General features: G+C 38.8%; 1 protein-coding gene across 1 annotated transcript in view; it reads left to right on the forward strand.

The window, feature by feature from the left end:
* The window catches only part of zw10 (zw10 kinetochore protein), a 32,138-nt gene extending 11,686 nt beyond the window's left edge, over positions 1-20,452 (forward strand). The window contains exons 9-16 of the mRNA XM_041174343.1: positions 466-648; positions 2,711-2,949; positions 6,651-6,722; positions 12,809-12,978; positions 14,674-14,804; positions 16,786-16,917; positions 18,558-18,760; positions 20,101-20,452. Of these exons, the coding sequence (XP_041030277.1) occupies positions 466-648; positions 2,711-2,949; positions 6,651-6,722; positions 12,809-12,978; positions 14,674-14,804; positions 16,786-16,917; positions 18,558-18,760; positions 20,101-20,221 (1,251 nt within the window). The 3' untranslated portion in view covers positions 20,222-20,452. The remainder of the gene's footprint in view (positions 1-465; positions 649-2,710; positions 2,950-6,650; positions 6,723-12,808; positions 12,979-14,673; positions 14,805-16,785; positions 16,918-18,557; positions 18,761-20,100) is intronic.
* Positions 20,453-27,623: the final 7,171 nt, after the last annotated feature.

Consider the following 27,623-nt stretch of genomic DNA (forward strand, 5'->3'; position numbering starts at 1 on the left):
CCCTCTCTCCATGGAGGAGAGGACTTTCATCTCTGCCCTGTATTATTAAGTACTTGCTGATCCTTTCTCAAATTAATTGACTTAATTTTCCAATGAGCAGGAGCCCCTGTTTCTGTGACTGCATAATGCTACTAAAGTAAGCTAAGACAGGCTTTGGGGAGAAGCAAAATCTAATGCTTTTAGTTCCAGACAAACCTACTGTGGAACCAGCCAGGCTGATGCATGGAGGACGAGTTTTGACAAACATCTGACCCTATGGGTTTTGCTGTACATCCTTGTCATTGTGGTTTTTATATAAACATGTTGCAGCTTCAGTGGTTATAGACACCCGAGTGGGCATTGTAACTGAATTTTGAGGGATATAAATGAGAACAGAGTATTGTTGTTGAGTTCAGACATCATGGTTTATTGCTTTTTCTGGCATTGATTTGTATGTGTTTTTTTTCTGGCCCCTTTCTCCTCCAGGTGATAAAAGAAACAGATAAATTTGAGAAGAAGCTTAAAGAGATGAAATTTTTGCGGGACCATTCCACAGACTTGTTAAAATATGCAAGGAATGTAAATGTTCACTTTGCCAGTAAGAAGTGTCAAGATGTGATAGTGACTGCCAGAAACCTGATGACATCTGAGATCCACAACACTGTGAAGGTGAATTAGTGTGTATAGCCATAAGCAGCCATATTATTCTGACTGGAGATGGATTGGGGCAGGGCTGGCCATACCCTGGGCCCTCTGCAGTTTTGTTTTTAACGTAACTATAAATAATAGTAGTGTTCGAACATTAGCAATAGAATGCTGCTGATTTCCCGATCTGCAAGAAATACCCACCCGTGACTTATAACATTGTTTGAATTTCTTCAGCAAGTACTACACGTTATGATATGGCAGGTGTTATTTTCCAGGCTGACCAAATCCACAAGGGAAACTTGGCCACACCATCACAACGTATTTAATATGCAAAGGTCTATGCACTGAGTAATGAGCCCACTAACTCCTTTGGAGATTTTACAAATTAAATTACAATGTTTATTAACAAAAGAAAAGAATAAAACACATAAGATTACAATGACTTAATATTATCACAATTCTCAAACTTCGTAATTAACCAGATTCCCAACTACACATTCCCTTTAAGGCAACAGTCCAAAATAGACTTTAAATTTATAGAGACAATCCAGCAAGGTTACCACAAACAACCACTTGGCAATGGAATTCCAAAGGCTTTTAACACAACTTTAGTTACTGGAACAGCAGACTTCTGCAAAGTGGCTAGATGCTTCCCCCCCTGCACCCCCCCAAGCCTGTTTCACATGGTGTACCTTTCAGATCTCACATGGCCCCACACCATACAGTCTTCCATCCTTCTTTAAATATACTTCTCCTTCTTTGATTTGTAAATTCCATTGTTCCCTATGTCTTTGGAAGTTACTTTTCCCATAATATAAAAGTCTTTTTTGCTGTCGTTGTGGTCAGTACTTTTGGGGGGAAATCAACGTGATAACCTTGCTCTATTTATCTTGTTAGTTGTAAATATCCTATCATATATCTTTGAAAATCCAACAACTTTTCCCCCCTTATCCAAAAATGCAAATTCCCCTTACCTTAGCTCATCCTTTAGCAAATCAAATGCCTTTTTACACCTAACTCTCTTGATAATTTAAACCATCTCTAATTCAATTAAACCAGCCACACACACACAACCACACACACATATAAGCCTACTTTACAATATCCCACAATAATATGAGAAATATGATAGTTTTGTGACACTACGCTTTCTTCCATATGGTCATTAAACTTATTTAGTATTGATAACAATGTGCTATTGGGGAAAAAACACCACTACATTTCAAACTTGGGCAATACTCTCATGTCATTTCATTCTTCCCACAACTAAACTTTGCCTAATGTCTCATAATTCAAAGTACTTTTCTCCACAACCTAAGTTTGAAGGACAAACCTTATGTTTGCACAGTTTGACTTTTTTTCATAATTAGTGTTGGCATTATGTAACATTTTACAGGCTTCCCCACCTGTAACGCTTTACTGAAATATCTGTTGAAGTAGTGTTTTAAATGGCCAATGTTAAATATCGGTGCCAAATTTAACATGCCAAACTTGGCAGCATTATTGAATCTGGAATGGGGTCTTAATCAGTGGTTTTGGGATTTTCATTTGTTCAGAGCACCCTGATGCACCAGGGGGTGCTCTAACCTAACGTTCGAAAGACTGTCATAGATGCATTCAAGGGAAGGCTGGAGCAAAGAATAGAGGAATATGTTGATGGGGTTAGTTGAAGTAGGGTGAGAGGAGGCTCATGTGGAGGCTAAACACCATCATGGACCAGTTAGACAGAATAGCTTGCTTCTGTGCTATACATTCTATGTAAACTAACTTCAGATCAGATATATTTTATAAATATACAATATAAATATTCTGCAGGTAAGTCAGTGTGTACAGAAAAGTTCAGAAATCTGATGTTGGGGAACTTTTAGGATCAGTTTGTGGATCCCACTAGAATCTAGAACCCCTAGCTTGACAATTTGTCAATTAAGTAGAATGTCGGATTTCAAAAAACACTGCTTAAAAATCTCAATTTTTTTGATTGGCAGTATTTTAATTTTAGTTGTAAGCCTAGGTTTAAATGTGGTGCAAAACCTTGAGCATGAGTTGTTTGCGCTAGTTCAAAAGTCTACTTACTGTTTTTAAGATTACACCCGATTCTAAGGTCCCCATACCAAAGCTACCCAGCCTGGGGTTGGTCAGCAGAGCAAAAGCGCCAAAGACGTCCAACATTGCTCCGAGCGACATGGTGAACCTGGGGAATGGAAAGCAGCTCAGCCATCGGACTCTCTGTGTTCCCACCTGCCGTATCAGCGAATCCGTCCAGAAACTGGTGGAACTGGCCTACCAGACTCTCTCTGAGGCCACAAACGCCACGCCTGAATGGCAAGTAATTTTGTGCATTCGCTCACTAATGTTTAGAGATGTTAGTTCTTTGGGATAAAAAGAGTTCTCTGCAACCCTGAGATTGTATAGTGTGTCCCCCAGAGTCAGTGTGGATAAAAATGTAAGTTCTGTACATCCAAAATAAAGCAGAAAATGCTGGAACTGCACAACTGGCTCATCAGCTTACAGAAAATTAGACTAACATTTTGTTCACACAGCCTTGGATCTTTATCTTGGGCAGTGTTGGCTGTGGAGTGGAATTGTTTTTCTGTACCTAAGCATTGAGCTTAAACCTTAACCTGAAAGCTGTTTTACGTTTGGCAGTTCATGTCCAACATTCCAGTTGGGGCAGTGTAAGAAGATGCCATTATATTTTAGTGGATATTAACTACGGGAAATAAAATTGCAGAGTAACACTCTCTGCATCTCAAATATAGAAATCATTGATTAATTCAAGGGCTCATACAAATAGAAGGAAGCCATTTGGCCCATTGTACCTGAGCCTGCCCTTTGAAAGAACTATCAATTTGGCCCCCCTTCCCTATTCTTTGCTCCATCCTGTCTGTAGGATGGCATGCTTCTATCTCACCTGTTATATACTGCCCTATTGTGAATCAGCTGAATGGCTGATGTGAGTCTGAGAATGATGATTAGAAGTGCTTTTAAGCTGGGTGTCTGCTTCCTTCCATGCATACAACTATTTTGTTGTCCGAGGGTTAAATTTGTAATAAAAATCTGTGTCTCTTGTTACTTATAGATAGATAAACATTCGGAGTGGGGTACACCTTTTTTTAATTGTTTCAAATCCTATTACCTTCAAGAACAGCTGCCTGCTTGATTATTATCTTCAGGGCCAGGGAGGCAGCCGCAACTGCACAAACATGAGTTTCCAAGCCCAGAAACACTACAAACCATTCATCTCTTTGACAGTGAGTTCATGGCATAAAAAATACAATCAGTGCATCGGAGGTGGCAGTGTTTTCTTCAGAGAGACTTGAGGTGAAAAACAGGTCCTACCTAGTGTTCATGTGGGTTAATAGAAAGAAGGAACTTGCATTTATAAAACCTTTTATGAGCTCCAGATGCCCGAAGAAGTGTAGTCACTGTTGTGAGGTTGGAAATGTGGCAAGCCGGCACTGCAAATTTTTCAAGTTAACACCATAGTCTGAGACTATAGGATAGCTGGTGGCATATAGAAGAATCTTGCACTGGGCTTTACATGGTCTTAGTTTGGTGCGTTGGTGGTCAGAGTGGAAGGAGATTTATTGTGCATCTAACTATTAAATTTAACCTGGTAATACTGGATGCCTCAAATGGCATAAGTGTTTGTAGGAAGAATATGGGGAGACAATATAAAATAAATACAACTCTAAATAGGGTGCAGGAGTAGAGGGATGTGGATGTATATGTGCATGAGTTGTTGGAGGGGGCAGGACAAGTTGAGGGAGTTAATAAAACTTACAGTATCTTAGGCTTTGTTAATACGAACATAGAGTACAAGAGCAAGGAGGCTATGTTGAACTTGTATAAGACACGAGTTTGGCCTCAGCTGGAGCATTGCGTCCAGTTCTGGGCATTGCACTTTAGGAAGGATGTGAAGACATTGGCAAGAATGCAGAAAAGATTCCCGAGAGTTGTTCCAGGGTTAGGGAGGGTTACTTGGATGGATTGGGGAATTTAGGACTTGTTTTTCTTGGAGAAGGGAAGGCTGAGAGGAGATTTGATGCAGGTATTCAACATTGTGAGGAGTCTGGACAGGGCTGATAAGGAGAAACTTTTCACTCGTGAAAGGACCGAGAACGAGAGGGCACACATTTAAAGTAACGAGCAAAAGAGACAAAGATGATGTGAGAAAAAGATTTTTCACGAAGCAAGTGGCTAAGGTCTAGAATGCACTGCTTGAGAGTGTGGTGGAGGGAAGATCAATTGACATTCAAAAGAGAATTAGATTGTTATGTGAAAAGGTAGAATGTGCAGGGTTGTGAGGAGAAGGTGGGGAATGGCATTAGGTGAATTGTTCATTCGGAAAGCCAATGCAGACATGATGGTCCAAGTGGCCTCCTCCTGCGCTGTAAAAACTCTGCTTCATTTCCCCATACAAATGTCCTTCAGCTCAATGCGCAAAATTATTAAAAAACTTTTGAGGGCAATTTTAAAAAAAAATTTCAGGATCTGCAGCATGTTAGTTTCTTTGCTCTGACATAGAACCCTGCTTCCAGTGGAGTCCTCTTCTGAGCAATAGTTCATAAGGAGCAACTGTTAAAAGAAATCATGTAACTCCATGGTAAACTTGTATATAACAAGGATTTGTATGCTTGGGTTGCAAGTGAGTGAAGTGAGTTTTACATTCTAGAATGATTCTCAGACTTTAAAATAAGAATGACACTTCATTAAAATGTGCAGAAGAAGCCAGTAACTATTTATGCATTGTAAGTGAATCTAGATTTGTATATTATGGGGTTTTCCCCACTAGTCTCAAGATTCCTGTGGATAATAGTGTGCTTGAATATTCAATCCTTGTTGCCTGCTAGTTTAGTGGTGACATTAATGCAATTAAGTTTAATGCCTGCTTCAAATCACAGTCAGAAGCTGTTGTATGGAATACATCAAGTGATTTTGGTATCCTGTTTCTTTTTCAAAGAGGGAAAGTGTTGTCAGAATGTTGAATCGTAGATTCAGAAAGACCTAATGAGACGTTTTCAATAGTGTTTGAGAACTGGTGTCCTCGGTTCTGCATTTTTTGGCCATGGGGTGGTGCTAAGTTTCAGTTCTTTCAGGACAACGATTTACAGTGAAAGATCACTTCTTGCATGAAGTTGTAGATTTCTTCAAAAGGTAACTGTCTCATTTGGATCTTCATTCAACAGTTGCTGCTAAAGCTGGCCAGTTCATCAAGTAACCCTCCAATTCCACCACCTCCAGTGTTATGCCACCACCAAACACATCTCCCCTTCTCATCCCCTTTCAGCATTCCAAATGGACTGTTCCCTCTGCAACACCTGGTTCACTCCTCAGTCACCCACCAATTCCCATGGCACCTTCCCATACAAGTACTGGAGATGCAACACCTGTCCTTTTTATCTCTTCCTTTCTCACCATCCAAAGCCCCAAACACTCCTTGCAGGTGAAATGGAAATTGTATGTTTTTCGATTTAGTATAGTGTGTTTGCTGTTCACGATGTGGTCTCCTCTACACTGGATTGACTGAAAACAGATTAGATGACCACTTTGAGCAACCTCTGTTCAATCTGCAAGTGTGACCCCAAGCTTCCAGTCTCATGTCATTTTGATTCTTCATCTTTCCCTCATTCTGACTTTCTGTCCTTGGTCTCATACAACACTCCAATGAAGCTCACGGAAGCTTGAGGAACAGCATCTCATCTTTTGACTGGACACAGTTCAACAATTTTAGATCGTAACCTCTGCCACCATTTTATTTCCTTCTTCTTTCCTGGTTTAGGTTTTTCTTTCTTGCTTCTCTCGCTTTGCTTGTACCATGGACCCTTTTGTCCTTTAATCTCTCCTTCCCTTGTCTTCTTGTCGATTCACCCTCTTCCCCACCTTCCCTCTCCCCCACCACCCCTTCACTTAAGCTCTTAACTTTTCCCAATTCTAATGAAAGGACATTGATTCAAAGGTTAACGCAGTTTCTCTCTCCACAATCCCTGGTTTGTCCTTACGGTGTGTGTTTTGTTTTTCAGTGCCGTTCAGCTTTTCTACACAGTTAGAAACATGTTCCATTTGTTCTACGATGTGGTGCCTACCTATCATCGGTATGTATTTTATAATGTTTTAAAAAACCTGATTTTAAATTCCTTTGCAACATTGAGTTTATATCCAAGTTACTATATTTGCTGCTACAATACCTTGACCTTATTGCTGATTAATGGTGTATTCAGCCTATTTAGGGAAGTCAACTTCACAGTCCCTAATGCAGGCATAAATTGACATGTGCTTAAATGAGAATCCTCTGTTCCACCTTATTACATTTTAACAGCCCAACATATGTGTTTGCATTTTCATTCATCCCCATGCACACCATTATACTTGAGGTGTATATAATTATAAGTTAATAGGGAAGCTTTGTGAAGAAATGTGTTAAGTTTACAGAAAAATATGATTTGAAGGGATATTGATTTACCCTAACCTGGGAGGGAATAAAAGTCTGGTGGCGCAGAGATATAATGTCCAACTCTGTGTCTGATATTGCAGTATGAAAGCTTACTGTATTTATATGAATCAATTCACCAGTTTTTGTAGAAGAAGTTTTGAACAATTTTATATATGAATTAGGAACAGGAGTAGGCCACTCGGCCCCTCGAGCCTTCTCCGCCATTCAATAAGACCATGGCTGATCTGAATGTAACCTCAACCCCATATTCCTGCCTACCCTCCGATAACCTTTCACCCCCTTGTTAATCAAGAATCTATTTAGCTCTGCATTACAAACATTCAAAGATTGCTTCCGCTGCCTTTTGAGGAAGAGTTCCAAAGACTCGATCCACTGAGAGAAAAAATTTCGCCTCCTCTCTGTCTTAAAGGAGCAGCCCTTTTTGTTTAAACAGTGACGCCTAGTTCTAGATTCTCCCCCAAGAGGAAACATCCTCTCCACGTCCACTTTGCCAAGACCCCAAAGGACCTTAAAGGTTTCAATTAAGTTGCCTCTTACTCTTCTAAATTCCAGTGGATACAACCCTAACCTGTCCAATCTTTCCTCATATGATAACCTGCCCATCCCTGGTATTAGTCTAGTAAACCTTCACTGAACTGCTTCTAACATATTTAAATCTTTCTTTAATTAAGACCAGTACTGTACACAATACTTATATATGAATTAGGAACAGGAGTAGGCCACTCGGCCCCTCGAGCCTTCTCCGCCATTCAATAAGACCATGGCTGATCTGAATGTAACCTCAACCCCATATTCCTGCCTACCCCCCGATAACCTTTCACCCCCTTGTTAATCAAGAATCTATTTAGCTCTGCATTACAAACATTCAAAGATTGCTTCCGCTGCCTCACTATTGGTGGTCTCACCAATGCCCTGTACAACTAAAGCATAACCTCCCTACTTTTGTAATCAACTCCCCTCACAATAAATAACATTCTATTAGTTTTCCTAATTACCTGCTATACCTGCATATTAACCTTTTGTGGTTCATGCTTTAGGACACCCAGATCCCCCTGAATCTCGGAGCTCTGCAATCGCTCACCATTTAGATAATAAACTTCTTTTTTATTCTTCCTGTCAAAATGAATGATTTCACATTTGCCCACTTTATACTCCATCTGCCAGATCTTTGCCCACTCACTTAACCCATCTATGTCACTTTGTAGCCTCCTTACGTCCTCTTCACAACTTACTTTCCTATCTACCTTTGTGTCGTCAGTAAATTTAGCAACCATTTTTCCTGTTCCTTCATCCAAGTTATTGATATAAATTGTAAAAGTTGAGGCCCCAGCATTGACCCCTGTGGCACACCACTCATCACATCCTGCCAACCAGAAAAAGACCCATTTATGCCAATTGTTTCCTGTCAGCTAGCCAACCTTCTTTCCATGCCAATCAATATGTTATCCCCTACACTGAGCTTTTATTTTCCACAATAACCTTTGATGTGGTACTTTATCAAATGCCTTCTGGAAATCTAAGTACAGTACATTCACCTGTTGCCCTTTATCCACAGCACATGTGACTCCTTCAAAAAGCTCCAATAAATTGGTTAGACAAGATTTCCCTTTTACAAAACCATGTTGACTCTGCCTGATCACCTTGAAATTTTCTAAGTGCCGTGCTTTCGCATCTTTAATAATAGCTTCTAGCATTTTCCCTATGACAGATGTTAGGTTAATTGGCCTGTAGTTTCCTTTCTGTCTCCCTCCCTTTTTGAATAAAGGAGTTATATTTGCCATTTACCAATCTAATGGAACCTTCTCTGATTCTAGGGAATTTTGGAAAATTAAAACCAATACATCATCTATCTCACTAGCCACTTCTTTCAAGACCTTAGGGTGAAGTCCACCCGAACCCAGGGATTTGTCAGCCTGCAGCCCTAACAATTTGCTTAATGCCACATCCCTGGTGATTGTAATTTTCCTGGCTTCCTCCCTCCCTTCCATTTCCTGATTTACAGCTATTTCTGGGATGTTACTTGTGTCCTCTATAGTAAAGGCCGAAGCAAAATACCTGTTTAATTCATCCACCATCTCCCTACTTTACATTATTAACTCCCCAGACCCATTTTCTGTAGGACCAACGCTCACTTTGTTAACTTTTCTTATTTAAATATTTATAGAAACTCTTACTATCTGTCTATGTTATTAGCTAGCTTTCTCTCATACTCTAATTTTTCCCTCCTTATTAACCTTTTTGTCATTCTTTGCTGTTCTTTCTATTCTTTCCAATCTTCTGACCTGCCATCTGTCTTTGCATAATTATATGATTTTTCTTTTTAAGTTTGACAATGTTTTTAACTTCTTTAGTTAACCATGGAATTCCTCCCATTGGAATTTTTCTCTCTCATTGGAATGTATCTATTCTGTGTATTCTGAAATATCCCTTTAAATGTCTGCTACTGAAACTCTATTGACCTATCCTTTAACCTCATTTGCCAGTTCATTTTAGCTAGCTCTGCTTTCATTTCCTCATAATTACCCTTATTTAAGTTTAAGATACTAATTTTGGATGCACTCATTTGTCCTTCAAAATGAATGTGAAATTCAATCGTATTGTGATCACTGCTACCTAGGAGTGCCTTCACTGTGAGGTTATTAATTAATCCTATCTTGTTGCTCAGTACCAGGTCTAGTATAGCCTGCTCTGTGGTTGGCTCCAGTACGTGCTGTTCTAAGAAACTATCCCGAAAACATTCTATGACATTCATCTACGCTAACTTAGCCCAGCTGATTTTTCCAGTCTATATGTAGATTAAAATCCCCCATGATTATTGAAGTACTTTTCTGATAAGCTCCCATTATCTCTTCTTTTATACTCTGTCCTCCCATGTGGTTACAACTAGGGGGTCTGTACACTACTCCCATAAGTGAATTCTTGCCTTTTACCATTTCTTATCTCAACCCAAACTGTTTCTACATTCTCATTTCCTGAACTTGGCTCATCCCTCTCATCTGCTAATACCATCATTAGTTAACAGAGCCACCTCTCTATCTTTTCCTAGCTTCCTGCCCTTCCTAAATGTCACGTACCCTTCAATATTCAGTTCCCAATCTATGTCATCCTGTGGCCATGTCTCTGTAATGGCTATCAGATCATACTTATTTATTTCCATTTGTGCTATCAATTCAGCTGTTTTGATTCGAATGCTATGTGCATTTGGATATAGAGCCTTTAGTTTTGTCCTTTTATTATTTTTGTAGCATCTAGCCTTGTCTGCTGATTTATTCTTAGAATTTTACTCTCTGTCCCTTCCTGTCACAGTCTGTTTATCATTTCCCATATTAATACTTTTCTCTCTTGCCTTATCTCTTACTCTGTTTTTTCACATCTTCCCAAATTTGATTCCTTGCTCCCATTATTCAGTTTAAAAACCCTCTCTACTTCCTTAATTAGTGGCTCGCGAGAACACCCATCCCAGCATTGCTCAGGTGTAGACCCACCCAACAGTACGGATCCCACTTTCCCCAAAACTGGTGCCAGTGCCCCACTTTGCCCACACCAGTCTTTGATCCACGCATTTATTTTTCTAATCTTATTTGTCCTATGCCAATTTGCACATAATAATCCAGAAATTGTTACCTTTGAGGTCCTGCTCCTCAGTGGCAATGAAGAGTTTCCTTCCTCATTCTGCCTATGTTGTTGGTACCTACTTGGACCACAACCAATGGATCCATGCCCTCCCACTGCAGGTTCCTCTCTAGGCCTGGGCAGATGTCCCAAAACACCAGGCAGGCAACAAAGCCATCTGGAATCTCGTTCTTTGTGAGAACAGTGTCAGTCCCTCTCACTATACTATCCCCTACTACCACTACGTTCCTTTTTTCTCCCCCTACTTCAATGGCTTTCTGTACCATGGTGCCATGGTCAGTTTGCCCATCCATTCTGCAGCCTCTGCTCTCATCCAAACAAGCTGAACGAACCTCAAACCTATTGGACAATTGCAGAGGCTCACACTCCTGCCCTCTGGGTCCTCTTGTTCCCTTACTCGCAGTCACCCTCCTGTCTCTGGCCACTGACCAAATCAGAAGACCCTATACTAAGTGGTGTGACTACCTCCTGGTATTAAGCATCTAGATAACTTTCCCCCTCCCTGATATGTGGCAGAGTCAGCAGCTCAGCCTCCAGCTCAATGCTTCTGAGCTGAGGTTCCTCAAGCTGCAAACACTTACTGCAGACGTGTTTGCCCTGGATCACAATGTTATCCAGGAGCTCCCACATGCTGTAGTCTTAATTTTTTAAATTTAAATTTTATTTTAAATGGCCTATTGCCTTTGTTTAAATTGCACAATAATTTCATACAAACTTAAATGTTCGTATTGTTATATCAATGTACTTTCTGAATTGAAAGATTTGCCAGAGATTTTCTCAAGTGTCTCTTCCTAAATGAGCCAACTATCTGACTTGGCTGTATAGGACTAATTATTTTTCCTTGCAGTTCTCAGTGCAGGTTGGTTTTATATTCCTTCATATACACTACATAAATAAAAGTTTATAATTCAACTTTTGTGATTTAGATTTTCAAATGTAGGATTCAGACCAAAACATATTAGAAATTTGTGGCTGTGTGTTAGCCTTTGGGCTTAAGGATTAGCTGAGATCATCTTGTGATCTTTTAAACCGTATCACAGAATTTTAACAGCACAGAAAGAGGCCATTTGGCCCATTGTGTCTGCACCGGCTCTCCAAATGAGCATTATGACCTAGTGCCATTGCCCCTCCTTTTCCCCATACACCTGCACATTGTTTCTATTCAAATAATCACCTAATGCCCTCTTGAATGCCTCGATTGATCCTGCCTCCATCACACTTCCAGGCAGTGCACTCCAGACCCAAACCTGTAGCTAGAAGGATGAGAGGCCCAAATTGCAGGGATGGAAGTAAATTACATGAGCTGCATTGGCCTCCACTAAAGCAATGTCTTGATTTTAAAATTTTCATCCTTGTGTTTATAACTCTCCATGCTGTTGCCTCTCCCTATCTCTGTGATCTCCTTCAATACCACAGATGCCTCTCAGATATCTGCACTCCTCTAATTCTGGCCTCTTGTGCATTCCCAATTATAATTGCTCCACGTTGGTGGCCATGCCTTCAGTTGCCTTTGCCCCAAGATTTGGAATTCCCTCCCTAGACCTCTCTGCCTCACCTTCCTCCTTTAAGACACTTCTTAAAACCTACCTCTTTCTTTGACCAAACTTTTGGCCATCTGGCCTCATCTCCTTATGTGGCTTAGAGTCGTACTTTGTTTATAATGCGTCTGTGAAGCGCCTTGAGGCTATTCATTACATTAAAGGCGCTCACCTTCTCAAGGGCAATTAGGGATGGGCAATATAAATGCCCATGTGCCATGAAAGAACCCTATCTGATTTAACTACTGTAGCAGTGACAATCCTTTCTCAGGACGATGAGTTAGCCACTTTCTAAGTTATTGCCCCCAGAAATTCTGTTTAAATACAGCATTTCTTAATGTTATTATGGAAAGATTGCTATATCATGAATTGGATCTTGCTTATCGCTGCTGTTAGAAGTGTCGGTGAAAACACTAACAAAACTTGAGTTGCATTTGGCCTAGCTTTATAGTCGCTTTGGTTGTTGGATGTCAAGACTGTTCCAGTTGCCATTTAGTTACTTTTGGAGGATGCAATCTTAAGGTAATTCTAAATCTGTTCTCTTTTTCTCATTCAGGGATACCCTGCAGAAGTTACCTCAGCTGGCTGCCATTCACCACAACAATTGCATGTACATTGCCCACCATCTAATTACCCTGGGCCACCAGTTCCAATGCAGTCTCCCAAGTCCTTTGTGTAATGGAGCTGCCACCTTTGTAGACTTTGTGCCAAGTTTTAGACGTTTAGGTGTGTAACTGAATCTTGTTTCGCTAATCATTGAGCCCCTGTAATGGTCTGGGATTTCCAAAGCATTTTCTAGCAGTACAACAGCATTTATGATCCATATATGTCAAAAGTGGAGTTGGAGGTGATTACAGATATCTAGCCTTCAGTTGCAACACTGGTGAATCAAATTTGTTGCTGTGTTATGTTTAGATGAAATTAAAACAGAGCTGCCTTGCTCCTCTAAAGAATAAGAACTTCACTGAGCTTTAATAATGTGGATTGTTTTTGTGACATTGTTGAGTGAATTCTCTTGTTTTGCTACTGGGAATATTCTAAAGTGAAAATTGACACTAATTCTGAGAGAGTTCCTTTGTGGCTGCGAGCATGCATTCCACCACTCTGCAACAGCCTATTTGGAGCCCTAAGCTGCTTGAAAGATTGTTTAGAATTTCAAACTGAAGAAGTCTGAGAACTGACTGCACCTTCACAATAGGTGTGGCACCAATCTAACCTTTTTAACCTGCTTAATTAGTGTGATCACAGGGTGTCACTAAATCCATTAAACTGAATGGAAAATTGCTAGTGGCTCTGTAACTATGTCTATAAACATGAGGTGAAGGCATTTCCAGTAACATTTTGACCGTTTCCCAGTTATGTGTCTTTTCTAACTTTTAGAACTTGTGAAAACATTAATTTTGCTTGTTGTACAAATTTGCAAGGTTAAATCTGACTTGGATCGTCAACATCATATGGCACTGAAGCTCAGACATTTCTGATTTAACTTGTAGATGCTCTGTTCTTATTCTTTCATTCACCCCTTCCCTCTTATCTGCCACCTGAAACTGCAGAATTTTACATTTGCATTTGACAGTCAGCTTTACCTAGTAGTAGTGTTAGAAGTAGTAGCAGTATTCTTACCTTTTGAGTTCTGGCCAACATTTCTACCTTGAAAACCACCAAACCAAATTAAGTGATCATTCTAGTTTGTGGGACCTATATGTGCAAAAGTTAGCTGTTGGGTTTGTTAGTGTAACCCATGACTGAGAGTGTCAAAAGTGATATAAAAACGCAGTTCATTCTTTAAAGCCATCACTCTGCATGCTGATTACTAACCGGTGGATAAAAGCAACCCTGTCTTTTGAACATTTTGGTTCTGTCTCTGGAAAGTGTCCTTATCTTGATCTGTATTGCATTTGGGAATTTGGAACATCAGCTAGTAGAAACGTTGAGCCCAGAAATCTGGATTAGTTTTATTTTTCTTTTAAGGCCTTGATCAAATTAGCCACTCTGTGTAGGCAGCGGTGGATGGGAGGTATATGACTGGGGAAAGAGGAGAGGAATCAATAGAGAGAGAATATTGCACTTTAAATACTGTTCCGTGTAGGTCACTGTATTCCATCACTTTTGGCGTGTAATTGTGCTTTCATTATTCTTGTCTAAAGATCCACAGTGAACCTTGCTTTTAAAAATTGCAAAGCAAATTGTGTGCTGGATGAATAGATTTTAATTTACTCGTTCTTCAAAAGTAAATGTTACCTTAAATAGTAAATTTTGTGGCTGAAATGAAAATAAATGTTTCGTTGGGGGGTGTTGATGGATTGGGTGTCTTAGGAGTTTGAAATTGGTCATTGCAACAAAGTGCCTTTTAAAAAAAAAAATGTTGCATTTTTTTTTAAAAGCCCCTTTTTTAAATGACATTACATTTCTCATTGCCAGGGACGGAATGTTTCTTAGCGCAATTGCGTGCCCAAAGAGATGAGTTGCTGGAAAGGTTGTCGAATGCAAGAAATCTTTCAAGCCTGGATGATGCAGATAATTACTCGGCTGCAAACAAAGCTGTCCGGCAGGTTGGTGTAGCTGCTTGTTCTTTCAAATTCGCACAGGCATTGGAGAATTTACTAAGGTAAAAAAAATTATAATGGTGAATGCATAAAATCTGAAATAAAAATGAAACATTTTGCACAGTGTCATGCACGGTTCTGATTTCCAGAACGCAATAAGGATATCGATGTGCTGGAGAAAGTACAAATAAAGATTCACAAGAAACATATCAGATTTGAGAGGTTAATAACTATCAGGAAAGAATGAATAGGATGGATATTTTCTTTCTAGAAGAGAGGGTGTTGTGGGGTGACTTAATAGAGATGATCAGAATTGAGGGGCTTTGGTAGACTGGACATGAGATGTTTTCACTTGACCAAAACTGGGGATCATACATATGATAGTCACCAATAAATCCGATAAGGAATTCAGGAGGAAATTCTTTACCCAAAGAGTAGTTAATATGGAACCTACTGCTACACGGAGTAGTTGATGTGAATGCATTTAATGAGAATTAATGTGAAGAAGAAAGGAATAGGAGGATGCACTAATTAGCTTAGATGAAAATGAGCTTGTGGCTTGAATGAAACATAAATAACAACATAGGCCAGTTGGGCCTGTTTATATGCTGTAAATTCTGGAGATCTGCCAATGTCTGAAAGAAGAGACAGGCTAGCTTATTTTCCAAGTTCATTTTCTTTCCTGTAATTTGTGTTGTGCTTGTATAATAGAAGATTTTACACCGGTTGCATCGCATTATGTTGAGGATTTGACTGAAGTGTACTATTGGTCTATGCCGCCTGACAGTCTTGCAGCCATTCTCAAGAGATTTAAAAAAAAGAAAAATGAAACTGAAATGCTAGAATACACAGCAGATTCATCAGGATCTTTAAAAAAAATGAAACTGAAACTTGAAATGTGACCTGCCTTTTCATACTGACCTGTGTGGTTTCAGCTTTTCCTGTTTGTATTGTTGCTATCTTAACTGTGTTTCCATACAAGAGATTCAGATCGCACCTCAGTACTTTGTATGGTATTGGGCAGGGATTTATTTGGATATTCATATTTATCCCTTGAAATCACTGAGTGAATGCTTGTTCCAGTATTTCAGTATCTTGTTTAAAGGTTGTAGAATGTTACATTTTAACTGAGTGGAGTGAGTGCTTGAAAGCAGCTTAAATTATCAACTGATGTTTCTTCTGTCTTTGGAAGAAGATTTTGCTGGTTTTACACACACTCCTTGTCCTACCACAAAATTTATATTATTAACTTGTTTTTGTCAGCAGATGTCACTTGAAGTATTGCGTAACATTTTAAGTTTATTTTAAGCACCTCATTTATCACAAAATAAGGCGGCCAGAACCTGATCATCGCAATCAGTACCTGTGACATAAACAGAAGTTAGTGAGACTGAGTCCTAATTTTAATTGTGAGCCTGAAGTTGCAATTATTATGCATAATTACAGCTTTGCTGTATGATCGCTCAAATGTTTTAATATTGAGATTGTTTTAATCTGTTGCTAAGCAAGTGAGGTAATTGTGTCTTTAATTTAAAAAAGAGCCATTAGCAAACAAAACTTCAAGACCAGGATCCTATGCCTAAGCTGTGGTATACTTGTATTCTAATATTGGGCAACTTAATAGTTTATTAGTAACAAGATCACAACTTAATCATGACTTTATCTTCATTTTAGTTTCATGCAAACCCTTTGCTGTAGACTCACTCACTCCCATTCCTGTATTTACAAATCTAATTGAAAAGTGGATTCCATTTATAACTCTGCCATGATATTGTCCAATATTTGAGGGAACAAGTTGCGGGTTTCAAGTGTTCAGTTGGCTGATTTTCTATGCTCAGTTCTTTAATCTGTTATGCGAACCTGATGAGAGCATTGTGCAGATTGTTGAATCAATCTAACTAAGTGATGTATTAAGATTGTCCTATTCTAACCATCAGCAACAGAGTTTATCTAAAAGGTTGTTTTTTTCTGTTATCTCTTTTTGCAGGTGATTCATCAGTTAAAGAGGTTGGGCAAAGTTTGGCAAGATGTGCTTCCAGTTCATATATATTGCAAAGCTATGGGTACTTTGCTTAACACAGCAATTACAGAAATTGTGAACAGAGTCACAGTGCTAGAGGTAATTTGGAACAAAATGGAATAACATTTTGAGCAAGGGCTGGCTATAGCAGTCTCAGGAGTGGAATTCAGTTTTTTCATAATAGGGTGATAAATGTTTTTTTGTTCATTCACTCAGATCAGTTGTATTTGAAGTCCTATGCTAGACATAGATATGCTGGAAGTGGGGATGGATGGTGAACCCGGATAGAAATTAAGTTTTTATTTTCATTATGTTTGTCTTTACTGAAATTTTGTATAAGAGACCAAGTATGTTTTATATAAAGGGCACCAATTGAATAAGTCAAATGTCCATTCATTGCCAAGTAGTGTGGCCTTCTGGGCTTATGAATGGGCGATCAAAAAACATGTTTAATTTTCTTTTACCAGTTCAATATTTTGTGGGTTTACAAAAATAATTTGAAATGAGACTTGTATACAAGATCTTGCTGTTATTTAAGACTGACACTTGCATTTGTCGATTTTTGCATTTACTGATATCCTGTATTCCTTTCTTATTTCTTCCTGTATTGAAATTAAGATCCTGTCCCTCCTGACATTTTTAAGTTGCGTGTGCAACATGAGACTAGGAGTATTAGGCACTGTTCTGGTCTCCAAATACAGAAGCACTAGAGAGCTGTTTAAAAAAAAGATTTACAAGAATGATATCAGAACTGAGAGGTTCAAACTGTTGGGAAAGACTGAACAGGCTGGAACTCTCTACTTTAAAAAGCTGAGGGGGTAACTAAATAGAGATATTTAAAATTACAATATGGTTTGGTGGAATAGAGAGGTAGAAAAAAATTCTGCTTGTGGGTTCCAAAATTGGGTGCAGTTAATTTAAATAGTCATTAATAAATCTTAGAGAATTCAGGAGAAACGTCTTTACCCAGAAAGTGGTTAGAATATGGAATTTGCTACTATGTGGAATAGTTAAGAAAAATAATATAGTTGCATTGAAGGAAAAGCTGGATAGTCACATTAGGGAGAAAGGAATATGCTGATTGGGTAAGATGAAGTGCGGGAGAAGGCTCATGTGGAGTATAAACGTTGGCATAGACCAGTTGGGTCAAATGGCCTGTTTCTGTGCTTTAAATTCTAGGTAGGTTTTAAATGTTCTTGATGGCACTGATTGAAAGTTGGCCAAGACACCAGGGCATTTCCCTGGTTGATTTTAAATAGTACAATGGAATCTTCAACATAACCAGAGCAAGAAATTGCGGCTTTAGCCTGGTAAACTCTTATACTGAAATGTCACCTTATGTACTCAAGTGCTAGAGTGGAACCAAAATCCACAAACCTCCAACCAAATTACTCCTTTAAATACGAAAATAGGAAAACTTAAGCTTTAATGAAGCATGGTGATTACCTTTGATATAAACTTCTTCAATCTTTATATATGTTAAAGAATGTATTCAATGGAGGCTAGGAAGTGAGAATAGGGGAAAGTTGGAGAAATAATTGTGACTTGTTAAAGTTTTATTCACTGCGTACTCAGGAGCGCAGTGATCCCCTCCTACTATACTAGTGAGACTGTTAAGCAACCAGTAGAGTGGATTATGCTTTATTGTAGGCTTTGATTGTAGATTCTGTACTAATTTTATTAGTTTTGTGTGGAACTGTATTAGTTTTAAGAATAGTTCAACTCTTTGCATGTTGCAGGATATCTCCTCGGAAAGTGCAGACTGTCTCTATTCATTATGTAAAACTATACTCGAGGAAGGGCCCCAGATCTTCCAACCACTACCTGAAGAAAGCAGAAACAAAAAGTATCAAGAAGAAATTCCAGTATATGTGCCAAAGTGGTTGAAATTCAAGGAGCTAATGACAGTGCTTCAAGCTAGTCTGCAGGAACTGGTGGACAGGTATGTCCCTGGATTATAAATGGCTCATAAATAAATAGATGACTTCTGTCTTCTACAATAATGAGTAATACAGTACTTAGATGGCTGTGCCAGGGCTTTCTTTAAACTAATGGCCTGTTGAATTGTTCACTATAGCAGCAGGCCATGCATAAGCATTTATTTGTTGGTTTTGCTAAGTTTTTAAAGTGAACTTGGTTCACATTTCTGGCGTGGAGATTGGGCCACACAACTTGCAGACCTATACCAGTGTGCCCTTTGTCTGGCTATCTGACACCCCACCTCCCCCACCCACCTTTCATGCTCTCAGTTTCCTCGAATATGGCAGCCTCTGCACATCATCTTGTCTGCTTGGTGAAGCTCTAATGGTAAACTGAGTTAAATGGAAAAGGCACTGGCCTTCCCTTGCTCTGACATTGAGTGGGTGTTGATGCTTCCTTTATGCAATGCCATGCCATGGTGCACAAATTTAATTATTCAGTCCACTTGGGCAAGCATAAAAGCCTGGAACTTATTTATGGAAACAACTGTCATTTTCTGTTTAGGAGTTTTTGTGGAGAAAAAAAAGTTGTAGGCTGAGGAAAGGCTATGAATTGAACATTCATTAGAAACCTGTTGGGAAAGTCTTTATTCCCCACAGAAATCTCAATTTTGAATATTTGATCTCACCATCTGCCGCTGAGGTATCATAGGCAAGCATGTCTTTGGATCGACTGTGTCTTGGATGCCAGTGTTGCCTCATGTGCCAAGGATCAGTAGATAAACTGGGTAACTATTGTGTTCCATGCTAAACAAAGTTGTTGCAACCCCAAAAGTATATTGATACACGCTGAATAAGAGAATAATGGGTAAAGAAGCATTTATTTACTGTCTTTATGGAGTCATCAAAACTTCTCAAAGCATCCCCTAACAGTTGGAATTGAGATGATGTGCAAAACGCAGCACCCATTCTGAGCCAACAGTGCCCCACAAGCAGCAATGAGATAAACGACTGACTGGTCAATCTTTGGGCGTGCAGAATGGTTCCCTTGAAGCCAGAGGAATTGTCACTGGACTCTTGCATCCACACCTGAAAATTTAGATGGGACCTTGGTTTAACATACATTCAAGATTTAAATACTGGGTTCTTGTTTTGGCAGACAACTGTGTTGCAAGCCAGCCATTCCTGCACCCCACTGAAAATCTGATGTACTCACCTCCACTGCCAAATGTATAAAATATCGATTGGAATCTTTGCCAAAAAGCAAATTGATCAGAGTATCTTTAATTTCCTCATTCTTAATATTAAATTAATAGAACTTGGGACCTATTTTTGACTTCACTTTCTTTTTAAATGTGTTTAGATGGACTGATGGGAAGGGCCCTCTCGCAGCAGAATTTTCCCCAGTTGAGGCAAAGAGCCTAATCCGAGCTTTGTTTCAGAACACAGAGCGAAGAGCAGCAGCACTGGCTAAAATCAAATAAAAATAGTTATGGTTTTCTATGTATTCAATGAATTAGATGTTAATAAATGTATACTTACCTTGTAAACACTATCTTTTTGCTGAGTTTTTCCAGGTATTTTTGTTTTTGTTATCTTTTTATTTTGTTTTTAATGTTTCTTAAAAGCCATACGTCTGTAGAATATTGTAGCAATATGTTCAAGAAACCAGCTTGTTCTATCGATTGTCGCCTGGAATAAAAAAAATGTATATACTTTTTGTTTAGTTGCTTTTCAAATTTTACCCCATGTGGATGTGATAGATATTGGGGCAAGTAATTTTATTACAGTAAGGGATCTGGTACTGTATCATTCTACTCTAAGATTAGCATTTTGACTGCCACTGGGACACCGTAAGAAAATTGAGGTAATTGTGGGAGCTTATGGTATATGCCAAAAAAAACATCTTCCACCTGGAACCCTCACCTTGGTTGGGGCCTTGACCTTTCTGAAGCTATTTCTTTGCCTGTTTTTTAATCCTTTCTGACTCTTTTTATAGATGTTGTAATTCAATAAAATGCAGTGTAAGTTTCACATTGTGATTATAGACATCACTTGTTCAAAGGATTTACAAAAGTTTCCTGGCATGTCACTGATATCACTTTGCATTAGATACTGGCTTTTCACATGTTTGATTCTAGTCCAGACTGAATACCTTTTCTATTTGCTGGTTGCTGAGGTCATATGTAGAATGAGTTTGGCAGTATTGGTCTAATTCTCACAACAGCACAACACTGAACCTAAAATGGCATTTACTTGGAGATACCATGGGATAGCTGGTGTGGGAAACATTAGGGTAGGGTTTGCTTTAGGCAAGTTGGGGACTGAGGGGTGTTGTTCGAGCAGTGTATTCCTGGTTAGAGTACTTGCTGTTGTCACCGATTTGTCCAAAATGGAAAACATTCCGTTCCTCAACACCACCATCCCTTGCCTCTAAACATTAAGATTCACGCACAAGGCTTGTATAGTACAGTGAGCTGAGTCACAATAATGAAATGTTGATTTACATATTTCTTTTGCTGTCTTTTATAACTGTTCAGAATTAGTCATGCTTGAAAGAGTACTACAACAATGCACTACGTGACTGAAGGTTGGACAACTTGTGGCAATCATCTAGAACCAAAATGGGACAATGTTCTTAACTATAGATTATTGAAGTGAAAACCATGTAATTGGTTTTACTTGTGTCTTTTTCTCTCTGCAAACCTAATGTTTGCTGTGAAAATACAGTGACTTGTCAGAAAAATGTGGCTAAACAATGAATGATGGGATATTGAACAATAATGGTCTCTGAAGATTGAATCATTTTGCTTATTAAGAAATGCCTTTCATCTATTCATTTGATTAGAACTAACCTCATATTTGTTTTAAGGGATTTAATTGTGATTAAAATTACTAAAAATCAAGCCTTTCCTGGAAACTGCACTTGTGACCTCTGGAGAAAATATTGTGTTGGAGAGAAGGTAATCATTCTACTGAAGTAGGTCATATTCCTGTTACAAAGGCAACATATTCAGAGGCTGGAAGTCTGCAATAAAAACAGTGTTGGAAATATTCGGAGAGAGAAACCGAATTAATGTTTTGGGTCAATGTACTGAGACAAAAAGTCACATACCAGTAACCCCGCTGCTTGACCTACTTAGCATTTCCAACATTTTATGTTTTTATCGCTGATCCTGTTGCATTTTTGGCCATCATTTATGACAATAATAGCTGCTGCTTATAGCCCTGAACCATGGCTACTAGTTTCTATTTTTAAGACTTGTCAATTGCGTTGCTGGACGATGTCCATCGAAAAGACAACTGAGCTTGACTCTTGCTTGGTTAAAATTACTGTTTTAGAATGACCAGCAATCTAAACTTGGACTTTGGTTGATCTTAACACTTGGTTCATGACTGTTACTCAACTTCTCTTGTATTGTTCTGACAAAACCTGGTAAAGTGTGACATTTTCATTTCTATGTTAGTTGTCTAGGATGCAGTCAAGTTTTGGAGTGTTTTCTATTAGTTAGTGCTCACTAGCAACAGCTTTAAAACTAGCGACTCGTTACATGCACCAGAGAGGATGACATTTGTTCCATCTGATTGGGACTGAACCCTGAGTTAGTGTTCTAATTGAGCGTGTCATTCAGTTGACACGGGAGTGAATTCTAGGATCTCTGAAAATGAGGTAGAGATGTTATAAAATGAGCCAGACCTTTTAAGTAGATTTGTGACACCACATTCTTCCATCATTAAACTCTTTAAGCTATTGTGCAAGGTAGCAAAAGTTCAATCCCATAGATAGAACTTCTCCCTCTTTGTTGACAAATACATGTTTGACTCCACAAATTAAGATCAGATTCTTTCTGCTGTCCTATCCAGGCTTGAGCCTCAACTGCGAATGGCACATCTGTCATTGGATCCATCATTGATTTAAAAAAAAACTAGTATCAAGTTGTAAAGTGTAAAGTTGCGGAATAGGCCAATAGAGAATAGGCCAGGGAGTGGAAAGCTGTCAGTCAAGTGGAGTGAAAGCAGCATTATGATAGAAGGAAGCAAAGTGCATAGAATAGGATAAATTGGCTGAAAAATGTGGGCAAGGTGACTTAAGGTCTAAAGTTACTAAAATCAATCTTCAGACCAGAAAGCTGTGATAAACTACTGGAATACCAATGGTCAGCTCACAGTTCCCTTAGTTTCATTTTGCTCCTGAGGGACACATTCTTTTATCTTTATTATTATATACTTTATCTTTTATCATATTACCTTTTTTATATACCGTCGATCAAATGTTAAATTTAATTTCATCACTTAGGCTGTGGTGAATCTCTGCATTAGATAATCATTAGGTATGGAATTTTCTCTCCCAGGAGTTAACATGGTAAATGCCAGCACCGTCCTTATTTGTTGCCTTAGGTGGCATAGCAGAATGTAAATACCAAAAGACACTATTCAAATAGCAGTAATGTTTTAATCAGACATGTGTTTGACAAGAACACAGTTAATGAGCATGGAAGCTGTTGAATCCCTAATGAAAAAATGTAATAAGGATATCTGAGTTTCATCAACCCAGACTGAGGTTTTAATGCCAGTTGTGTCCTGAAGCTTGTGAAGAAGTGGCAATAATCTAAGAACAAAGGACTCCTCTTAATGAGATATCTTGGTCTAGTTTAATCCATGTGGAGGAAGGTGGGAGGGAGTAAGGCTGAAAACCCTACCACCTTAACACTGGCAAATGGGTTGTCCCAATCCCAGTGTCCACATACTGAACTTTATGCATCAAAACCTGCCTTAGGACAAAGTTCAGTTCAGCTTTGAAGTAGACGTTCAGCTGGAGCTCAATACGGGATGGCAAGTGCTGTCGGGTGATTCACAACTAAATCAGCAATTGGGATTACCTATGGCTGATTTGGACAAGTAGATGAATGAACTGATCAAGGACCAGCATTGACCCAGCAGTAGGAATCTCATGCTGCTATTTATCAAGTGAAGGCCAAAAAGGAGGATGTTGAGGTGTATATTGTGCACCTGGCTTTAGAGTTGACACAAACTGAGAGGTTCCTGCGTGGCAGTAGAAATGCAGGGACTGTGGGCTATGTTTGTGCAAAGATGCAGGAGACACAGTCCAGCCTCAGATTAAATTGTTGATTCTGAAGTATTTTGTTTTCAAGAATCTGGAGGTCAATGTAGAAATAAAGGTGGAGCAAGATTGTGTGGGAATACCTTTAGAGAGAGGAATAGGGATGAGGAATTAAGTAATCTTTGTATCTGATCTCCCAATTTTTATCTGTGTGGGGAATAGTCCTTCCTTGAGGGATGCCTCTCAATCAGTAGAGTCAAGCATTTAATGAGACGTGACTACTTCAAACCCAGTTTTTGGCAGTGGCTGGAGAATACTGACATTACAGTTGGAAGATGTTCAACAGTGAGTGTCTACCTTTAATGAAAAATCTCTCCTGGGCTCTGTGGAGAAGTATTTGAACTGGTTAAAGGTAGGAGTTTTTGTTTTAATTATTGCTCTTGCTTGTCTCAGATTTCTTCAGCGCTAATGTAGGGTTTACATATAGATTGCAAGCATGTAGTTCAGCCTGCACATTGCAAGCTTGCTTTAGCTAATATACAACTACCCTAAAATATAACTGGCACAGTTTTTAAGAGAATAATATCACCTTCCAAAATTGCATTTATATAGCACCTTTCATGACCTCAGGACATCCCAAAACACGACAACCGTTGAAGTATAGTTACTATTCTAATGTAGGAAACACAGCAATCAGTTTGTGCACAGCAAGCCATCAAACAGCAATGTGATAATGACCAGACAATCTGTTTTTGGGCTATTGATTGAGGGATTAAATATTGACCAGGACAACTCCCTGCTCATCTTTGAGATATTGATAGATGCTTTTATGTCCAACTGAGAAGGAAGACAGGATTTAGTTTAATGTCTCATTGGCAAGAGGGAACCTTAGTGCAGCATTCCCTCAGTTCTGCATAGGAGTGTCAACCTCAATTTTTGTGTTTAAGTGTCTGGAGTGGAACTTGAACCCTCAACCTTCTGACTCAAAGACAAGAATACTACCACTGAGCCAGGGTCAATACTGCTTTGTAGCCTGCAGGTAATACAGGGAAGAGTATGAGGCTGATCCCTAGTGTCGGAGCACTAAATAATGAGGAAATGGTACAGTTTGAACTCTCCAGCCTAGAAAGGAAGTGCATGAGTCAGGGCCTTCATTTAGGTACGTAAGGTGCCCAATGAAATGGAAAATGTGATTGTAGAACTTTATTTCAAGCTAACTCAGCTGCAAGGCAAAGAACACATGCATAACAGTAAGTTGATATATGTTTGGAATAGTTTTTCAGGTTTGGTAGTCATAGCAGAAAAACTCTGGGAGGTCTAGCAAGACACAGTTAGATGCTGTGATGAAGGGGGTGAAGTCATCTATCAAAGAATAGGACTAACTTATTTATGTGACATCAAACTGGTGCTGCACTTAAAAAGCAACTTGCTGCTTAGCCACACAAACATATATATTTTCCAGCCGTGCTGTCCATGTTGGCCTTGCCAGCTGGTACTTCCTGGCTGGAGAGTTGTCATTTCTTTACTCAAAAGCACAAATTGTGAAAGTCACTTTGCACTCAACCAGTTTCACAGGCTGTTTTCAAAGTGATATTTGCGATGGCTAGAGAGTTGCCTATCCACTCTCTTAACTGGGGATTTGAACAAAATGAGAGATTTAATGGGGCAAAAATGTGTTCAGGAGCTTGTGTGATCAAATGATTCATTAAGCACAATTAAATTTTTAAGGTTACAGGCATAATTGATTCTTTTGATATTGTATCGATGGTCTTCAGACTCAGTACAATGGAGCTATAGTGGTTTGATTAGTTGAGGGTTTATGTCAAGAGCCTGCCTAACTGTTCTGGTGGAGGATCAAGATCCCAGACATTGAATCACAATAGATGAATACTCTTGGTGGCCTGACCAACTTTCTTTTCTCAACCTGATGATATTGCATGCCAGAGCAGGCCCGTAGGGCCAAATGGCCTAATTGTTCTCCTATTTCTTAAAAGAACATATGTACAACCTAAAGGAAAAATAAACTGCTCCTTCATCTAATTTCCATTTGTAGAATGCTGCAGTTTCAGAATGTCTCCTGTGTTAACCTGCGACCATGCAGCACTCCAAAATTAATTCACTATGGAATGTATCAAGACTTTCTGACAACTTGATAAGTCTTCATAAAAGTCAAAGAACCATTCATGATTGATGGTTTGATTAATTTTTGCATCAAGAGAATTATCAGATAATTTGAATTACATTAAAAATAGATGATTGTATTTTTAATGAATAACTAATTAGTTTGGACAGGTTTTCATATCAACACAATTTATTGGTTTATGGTTAACAATCCAAAATAAAGCCACGCGGAAGATTTCTTAACTGACATAGACTGAATCCTTAAAGTTTCCAAGAACCACATGTTTCCTTGGTCATCACTTTGGCATTTTTCAAACTAACTCCAAAGAGACAATTTCTAACATTCTAGTAGTTATAATGAAAAAGATACATAGTTTTCTATTGAATTTCTTTAATGTACTCTTGCAGTATCTTCCTTTCTTCTCCCTGCCAAGACACCGATGCAGAAAATAAATGAAATGATTGGACCTACTTTCCCTCAGGAGCTTTCTATAACTTCCTATGAACTTTCCTTTCTGGCCTTGAGAGAAGTTACAAGGACAATCGCTTCCCACCTAGAGAATTTCTTTTCACGTCTTTCCCCAGGAAATAAAAGTATGTTGAGGTATTTGAACCAAAAGTAAAATGACATACAATTGAATCATCAACTAAGTGCTTTTAATGTGGAACAATTATCGTTTGAATCATGACTAAAGTTTGCAAGTTAACAACCGCAACTTAAATTTCTGAAGTAAGGTGAAAATTTTTCTGCTGCAGTTTTTGATGTAAATCAGAGTAGTTTTAAGATATCTTTTGGAGGGAAAATAGGGCTTCAGAAAATTGAACTTTTAGAGATTCCATTAAGGGTCAATTGGCAAAGTGCTCTTATCTCAGCACCCATTGAATAATTTATTAAATGTCAACTTAAAGGCCCCATCTAATCTTGTCTTGTCACCATGTGTTTGATGATTGGAACTGAGTGCTAAGTAGGAGTTCAAATTATTGCAGGAGAAAAGCACACACGTTTAATAAAATACTCATAAAATGTGTCCTCTAAATGGCACAGGAAGATGAGCAGTCTTATTGTTACAAAATTTAATTTTTTTCCATTCATTTCAGGCACCATTTCTCATGTCAGACACTCCTAAGTAGCTAAAAACTTGTAAAATCAGTTTTGATTTTTAGGTTAAAAAATTGGATCATAAATCCTTTACGTTTTTGAGAAAATTTGCTTTAAAGACTCCAAACATCACTAAAATTCAAGGAAACAAGAAAGGGACTTATAAGAGAACAATCAAACGAAATGGCATCCCACAATCATTTACATAGTTTACAGACACCACTTTTAAGAGGTTTTCTATAAAATGCTTACTTTGCTCCTAAATAGTCATTTTGTATATAATAATAATATATAATTTAGTGAGACCACAAGTCAAGAGATGATTGGGAATTTCCCTGGAAATTGCACTGCTGAAAGTGACTGGAATTGTTTTTATGCACAATTTATATTGTGCAACTATCTTTCACTCACTGCATTTTGCTAGTGAAATAGTCCTGCTTTACTTAGGTGACTTTGCTGTGGTTTTGGTTGGGAGTTTGGAGACTCTGCTGTAACTGCTGTTTTCTGCCACTATGTTGATGCTTGAGGTTGTGAATGCTGTCTAAGCTGAGCAAGTCTTTGATGGATGACCTCAATCTTCAGAGGACAATTGATGTGCCCATTG

This window comes from Carcharodon carcharias, chromosome 25 (assembly GCF_017639515.1).
Source record: "Carcharodon carcharias isolate sCarCar2 chromosome 25, sCarCar2.pri, whole genome shotgun sequence".
Classification (NCBI taxonomy): domain Eukaryota; kingdom Metazoa; phylum Chordata; class Chondrichthyes; order Lamniformes; family Lamnidae; genus Carcharodon; species Carcharodon carcharias.